The sequence below is a fragment of the Bactrocera latifrons genome, unplaced genomic scaffold, assembly GCF_001853355.1.
Source record: "Bactrocera latifrons isolate USDA-ARS-PBARC rearing strain unplaced genomic scaffold, ASM185335v1 scaffold_329, whole genome shotgun sequence".
Taxonomy (NCBI): domain Eukaryota; kingdom Metazoa; phylum Arthropoda; class Insecta; order Diptera; family Tephritidae; genus Bactrocera; species Bactrocera latifrons.
In genome coordinates, this window is record NW_017536952.1 from 145,203 (window position 1) to 152,967 (window position 7,765).

Consider the following 7,765-nt stretch of genomic DNA (forward strand, 5'->3'; position numbering starts at 1 on the left):
TTTATTAACTACCTTTACATTTACCATTAAAGTGGATTAGTGATTTTTCTAAGAGTAAGTTAAATACGAGATCGTGCTTTATGATATCATCACAACTGTATTATATTTACTTTCATTATGATGTTGGGTGGAGCAAATTTGCTTTTTATGGTTTTGAAAATCAATAATATATAAATCAATTTATACATGGACTCTCCATTAAACATATTTTTTATAGATTATACCGGGATATATGAATTATTCAGGCATTTAGTGATCGATCAAATTAACAGCAAATTATAGGCAATCTTTCTTTTAAAATCCTTCACCTATCGGGATTAAGGTCTTGAGCATGCAGTCTGCAATATACAATTATTATTATTACTGAGAAGTTCGTCGATAATAGTCTAGAACTCCAGTTTCTTGGCAAATTCTGCTTCTATGCACCGGTAGTTCTGAAATCCTGCCATGTGAAAGCAGGATCGAAATTTTTAGTTCTTGCTAAAACACTAAAAGAGTGATTCAAGCAGAAATATTTGAGAAAAGTTTTCTAATTTTCGAATATTTTTGGTAGTCAATAAATTGTCTCTGAGGTGAATAGCTTCATTAAATAATAGATACTTTTTATATAATTTTTTTCCAACTACCTTTGAGTGAGAAGGGTTTATTTTGAATTGAATTTCGTGTAATGTTCTCCAGTAATTTTACATTCATTAAATTGCTTTCAACTGGTCGCGCAGAAAGCTTTCTATATGTTTAATTTCAGCATTGATATCTAGAAGAATCAAGTTTCTTTCATTGATTGACTGAAGCATTTTAAATTATATGATTCTGATAATGATTTTAGTTTTTTTTTTAAATATCTACGCTTTATTACAAATGAAATGTGAGCACATATTGTGGGGACACAAACTTTTCATTACGGCATGTTCAGTACAAAAATTTAAATATTCCCTTTTCTCTGACAGAAATGACAAAGCGGCTTCGAAGACTCAAATACCACTTAATTATTTCATTGATCTCTCGACAACAAAAACATTTACATAATGGATCTCACATCGTTATTCGACGCTATCTTAAGAGACAAAACTAAAAAAATTAAAAAAAAAAATTAGTACAGATATCAGGTAGACAACAAAAAGCTGTATCGCATGTATTCAATTAATTGTGTAAAGTTTTTGATATGTGATATACGATATATGTTTTATAACCATGACCAACATAATAAAGCGATAGTGGAAATTATTTATTTAATTGCTTTTGGTATCAGCAAACTCCCTTTTTTATTTAAATTACAGGAGTACATGTTTATTTCTTTTAGCAAAAAACATATTCGTTCAGAACCACCAACATTCCTGAAGAGACTTGGTGACTGCGAAATTTATCCTGGAATGACAGCTAAGTTTACAGCATGTGCTGCTGGCAGCCCGGAACCTGAAGTGGAGTGGTTCAAAAATGATCAAAAACTTTTCCCGTGCGAAAAAATATCTATGGATCACGAGCCGAATGGATTACTACGACTTACCATCAAGGATGCAGATGACACTGATGTTGGTCGTTATACCTGTCATATATTTAATCCATATGGAGACGAAACATGTCATGGACATCTCATTTATGATAGTAAGGCTCTCTCTATGTAATCTGACATTCGAATTCGAATTATATACATTATCACATGCCACGTTTTCAGATATTGACAACAACCGTAGAAAACCTCTTTCAGACCAATATAATGATATAAATAAATACAAAAGGACAGGCGTGCCAACACCGATCACGGAAAAACCATCAATATCCCGAATGACTGACCACAATCTGAAGTTGGCTTGGAAACCGTCGGTAGTAACAACGGGGCATTATCCTGTGACATATCTGGTAATATAACAAATTAGTACGATTTTTTTTAGAATCATTACAATCACGCACAATTCTTCAGGGTATGAAACATGTCAATTCAATATTAAACTTAATAAGGCACATTTTTTTGTGAATTCGAAAAATAAGAATCAGAGAAAGTCCCGCTCATATTATAAATTAGTAACTGGTGGGATAACCCCGGGTATCGAATACACAAGTTTAGTAGTTTCTTCCGCGGATATTTTGGGCCATTCTTTCAGGTTCCAAAGAGCCCACTAGTGTTCTTTGGGGTTGAGGTCAGGTGATTGTGGTGGTGTATGTCACAACTTTTGAGTATTATAGAGGAACCAAAGGCGCACAACGTCAGCAGTGGCCTTTGGGTCGTTTTCCTGTTGAAAGTAAAACTTTCTTTCATTTTTCGCTTTTCGATGTTTAAGTAAGCAAACTTTTTCATTATGCAATCAATTCTATTTCCCTAGTCCGCACATCCAACGCCGTGCCAGGTTTTCTTCATACCAATTGCCTTCCTTTTATTCCGAAAATGCAGTAATTTATTTCATCAGACCACAGAACTAACAAAACTATAATACTCTGTAGCAACTTGAAGTTGCAAAAACATAAAAACTACGAGATAAATCTTTTCAAAGTTCGGGTGTAACCGAACGTTCCATACTCTTGCAATTTGAAAAGATCAAATACTTTATATTTAACAAGAAAGGGAGATGAAATAGACAAAATTCACTCCAGCTTTAAAACCTGCCCTTTTAAAAAGTTTTCTGGACGAATCCCTGCAAAGTTGTTTTCGAAATCATTCTCTAACATCTTCCGTTATCTGTGCAGATATGAGAGGGGAATTTCTTCTAACCAAGGATTTAACTTGCCTTGTTTCCCGGTCTGTTAATATTTTCGGAGGACCAGAACGAGGCTTTGAAGTAACTAATAATACCAGTTGTGTAAAAGACTTTGATAAGGTATCTTATTGAAGACTCAGCTATACCAACCATTGCCCCAATTTCGCGAATAGTTTTACCACTTTCTCTTCATTTTAAAATAATTTTTCGTTCATGCACATCAATTTCTTTTCACTTTCCGTTCATTTGTACTAAATTACATTATTTAAAAACAAACCTTTTGTAAGACCACACAGTTTAACTTAAGATTACGAATTTTTAGTTTTTTATATAAATAAATCGGCATCCTATTGCAGTCCCACGTTAAAATAAAAATAATAAAAAATCTGCTGTTATCTCAGTTTTTATGCAAACAATTTCAATTTTTTTTTTATGTGTTAAGGGAAAAATAGGAATTGAACAAGTAAGAAAGGTCAAACTTCGGAGGCAACCGAATATTTTATGCTCTTGCAAGTTGCCAGAATCAATCCCAGGGAAATGCTTAAAGGTTTAAAACCAATCATATAGAGTAAAGTTATATAGGGGCTAGAACAAGTTCCAAATTTATCTATTTTTTGCACAATGATACACTGTGTTTAGTAAAACACGCGCTCTTTATTTCATCGGAATAACTCACACATTGACTGATATACATATGGGACACAAAATCACCATTTGAAAATATTTACATTAAGTTATGGTAGCTCAGGAAAGTGTTGGTCCGATTCAACCTATTTTTGACATACAGACATACTATTATAAGAGAAGGATTACCTCATAATTTCACAAATATATGTCACACTTTAACCGACATTTTCGATCAAAGGTCAACTATACGTACCGGAGTCCGGTTTATCGTTTTCCATAAGTTCTCTCGTACCATCTTGGCGGCAAAATTTAATATATCTGGCGTATAAAGTTATTAATTTATAGCGCTTTAAATTGTTTTTAACAGTACCATTATATGGAGAGTTTGCTTCGTTATCCTCTGATTCCGAAGTTCTTACACGATTTGTATTCAGCAAATTTGGTTGCTGTAGCTTAAGTGGTTTAGGAGATATGTATGTATATTAAACTTGTTAAAGGGCGGGACCACGCCTACTTTTTTTAAATTTTGTTTTCTTTAGTAATCTACGAGCGAAGTCTTTTTCTGGCAACTAGGGTAGGGCTAAGTTTGGGTGTAACCAAACGTTTTATACTCTTGTCATTTGAAAAGAGCACAGGCGGGGAAATTCTTTATATTTATCAAGAAAGGGCTAAGTTCCAGTGTAACCGATAATTTTATACTCTTGCAGCGTACAAAGATCAGAGCCGACTAAATTGAAAAACTTTATACTCACAAATCGAACGAAAATATTCAACTTCATTGTGCAATGAAATCGTGAAGATATAAGGATCAAATTTGATATCATATTAACTTATATTATTGGCCTTACTTAGTTCGAAAATAAGGAAAGTATTGACCTGATCAAAACAATATTTTCCCGAATTTCAACAACAAGTCTTTCAGATTTACCGTGAGTTGTGGCAAAAAGTCAGCTATAAGTAGATCTTCATTGCGTAAGCTTGAACATATTGACATATATTCAATGGTTATTAATAGATACGTATACTGGGAACTCAGCTGGAACTTAAATTTGAATACTCGTAAAGGTAATATAGGATCTTCAGGATAATATTATAGACAAGTATGGTTGAAATTGTGATTTTATTTGATGTGGGCTGTGCCACGCGCAGCGCTCACTTTTAACCCGCGGCTTCGAGCCCTCTTGTATTGTCCTGGGCTTAGATTTTAATGTATCTGGCGCATTAAGTTCATTACCCTTTTAGTAGTTTTTAACACACCAGTAATATGGAGAAATGTTGGGGTTACAATCCGATTTCATCCGTGTTTTAATAAGTTACTATTTAATTTAAACAGTTTTTAGAATTGAGATGACATATCTCTAAACTTTATACCGATATATTGTTTGGAATTTAAATTTTTATTGCATAGGAAACAGACAAGATTGTAGTTCGACTTCGCCTATTTTCGCACTCATATTCATGTTAGGCTAAAGTCACACACCGAATTCAAATTGGGCTATTAGTTTCTGAAATATGGGATTTTCACATAAAAATTGACGTCGCCGCGGCCATCTCCCAATTTTTATATTGGCTCCTATAAAGCTATAAACTGGACTTACCTCATAAATTATGAAAAACTTTGGACGCTCATCCAAAAATGAAAAAAATGTAGCATTATTAATTTCATTTTGAAATGTATTTAAAAAAAATCAGTTTTTTCCAAAATATTAAAAACTTCAAAATAATTCCATTTTGACTATTTCCAAAGATCAAAAACAAGACTTGTACAGCTTGCATAAATTCACATTTTAACACACTTTCAGGAAAGTTAATACTTTGTATGTGCACTTTTGCATTGTTTATTTTAGGAGTTCTATTTACCCCTTATTTCAACATGTCGCTACAAAGTATAATAAATTTGCTCACCTAAGGCAGAGAACGTTTAATATAGAGAAGGTTCAATTGCGGRCAGGCGTGTGAACTGTCAAGAGCTAACAAAATCCTATTAGTGGATTTCACCACTTTTGGCTCGGAAGGAGAAATTTTAACAGAGATGAGTGAACAGAGCTGAGCATTGAATGAAAATTATGCTCAGAAATATACATTGCTTTTACAGTAGAATGTTGCTCTTTTGCTTATATTTTTATACGTTTATCATATCATATCAATGTATATGAATATCATTTTGCGAATTTTTGTGAATTCATGCAAAATTGATAACATCATTATTGAATTACGCTATTTTCATGGTAAAATTTGTAGTTAATGTCCAAATAAAAGCTACTTTTTAAATATTTCTTATCTTTGATAATATTGTATAATTTCATATATGAAATATTATCGTAATATCCTAAAAACATAATATATTACAATAATAATATATGTAAATCACACCTCTTATCGTTTAAAACTTTCATACGCGTCTATCCGGCAGATATGTATGCAAGTACAAATCAATTTCAAATCAAGATATCATTTATCAGAAATATAAAAAGCGCGCTTCTCTATATATACGTACACACATATGTATGGTCATATGTATTTGCGTATGACATTCTCACACAAATAATATATGCGTACGCATGTAAATCAAATAATACAAACATTCTTCTGAAAAAACAACGATCGTCTCAAACATCATCATACATACTTACAATATGAGCACATGTAAATATGTGCGTATGACATATGCATACAAAAAATGCATACACAACATATGTACATACTTACATGCGTTCACATGTAGATATGTCACCCGCAAAAATTACAAATATTGTTCTTCAAAAACAACAATCGTCTCCAATAGCATCAGAAATCAAAATGGCCGACATCAAAATTTATAGTAAATTACACAACAGCAAAATTTTCATTCATGAACGCAAACGTACTTTGAAAAAGCATATTCGATTCATTCATAAAGCAGACGCCATTACATCTCCCCGAGCATGCCTTGCCTACAAGCGTCTTTTCGCGACAATTTCAAAAGCCAAAAATTATAAATTGAATATATTTCTGAAATGTATGAGAAGGAAAAAGTGTCAACCCCACAAAAATAAGTATTAAAATATATTTAAAAAAATTGACAACATAGTTTATTTGTCGATTTTCAATTCAAGAAATGTTTCAAAGAAAATATTCAATATTCCTCTGATTCATGTGTACGGTCACTCCCGGCTAAGTAGTACTCCGCTTAAATTAAAATCAAATCCATCCCTCATCACTTTTAACAGCATATATTATATCCTGCTGCATCTCACGGTTTGTTTTTTTTTTAACTATAATATGTAGAAATTGTTTTAAGTACGAGTCGTTTAAGTATTCGCTGTCGCTTATGTACCATATTAAATTTTTATTTCTAACTAATTACCAATATCTGTATCTTTGAATGTGGCACATAACCAGTATTGACTGTATTTGTCAAGGAATGTGAAAAATATTTTGTAATTCTGAAATATTTTTACGCAGCTGCGTGGATATGAATGTAAGCTCACGCATAAACATATGTACATATTTACCCTGGTTTGTAGGCGAAGCTGTACAGCGGCAAAGGGAAGCGGTGACAATCGGTGGCCATTCGCAGAGAACGTATAATATAGAGAAGGTTCAACTACGGACAAGCGTGTGAACTGTCAAGAGCCATGAATTTTCTATTAGTGGATTTCACCACTTTTGGCTCGGCAGGAGAAACTTTAACATAAATGAGTGAACAGAGCTGAGAATTCAATGGAAATTATGCTCTGAAATATACATTGCTTTTACAGACGCRTGTTGGCCTTTTGGCTTATATTTTTATACGTTTACATGCTATCCTATCAGTTGATATGAATGTGATTTTGCGAATTTTTATGAATTCATGCAAAATTGATAACATTATTTTTAATTTATGCAATTCTCCAAGAAATTTTTGAGTTAATGGGCAAATGAGCTTCTTTTTAAATATTTCTTATCTTTGATAATGTAATATAATTTCATATGTATGCATATATTTGCTACATATGTATGTATGTACATATGTATATGATTTATTATCATAATATCTTAAAAAACAACAATAATATATATGTATAAATCACACCTTTTATCATTTAAAACTTTCATACGCATCTTTCGTGCAGATATGTATGTACACACAAATGTAAGTACAAATCAATTTCAAATCAAGATATTATCATTTATCAGTGAAATAACATGCGCGCGATGCTCTGCCTGTAAATACACATATACATACATATGTATGTGCGTATGACATTGCTACACAAATAATGTACATATATACAAACCCACGTATAAACATATCTGTATATACAAGTATGTCGCCCGCGAAAACTTCAAATATTGTTCTACAAAAACAACAATCGTCTTAAAAATCATCATACATCCTTATATGCGTATATTGTAAATAGTTTCCCGCAAAAATTACAAATACTGTTTACAAAAACAACAATCGTCTGAAATAGCATCAGAAATCA

The 7,765-nt window shown here is 32.3% G+C and overlaps 1 protein-coding gene across 3 annotated transcripts in view; it reads left to right on the top strand.

Annotated features, from left to right (window-relative positions):
* Positions 1 to 7,765, top strand: part of LOC108971160 (muscle M-line assembly protein unc-89) — a 223,464-nt gene that overhangs the window by 140,802 nt on the left and 74,897 nt on the right. For all 3 annotated transcript variants that reach the window (XM_018937031.1, XM_018937032.1, XM_018937034.1), the window contains 2 exons: positions 1,301 to 1,602; positions 1,673 to 1,857. In XM_018937031.1, the coding sequence (XP_018792576.1) occupies positions 1,301 to 1,602; positions 1,673 to 1,857 (487 nt within the window). The remainder of the gene's footprint in view (positions 1 to 1,300; positions 1,603 to 1,672; positions 1,858 to 7,765) is intronic.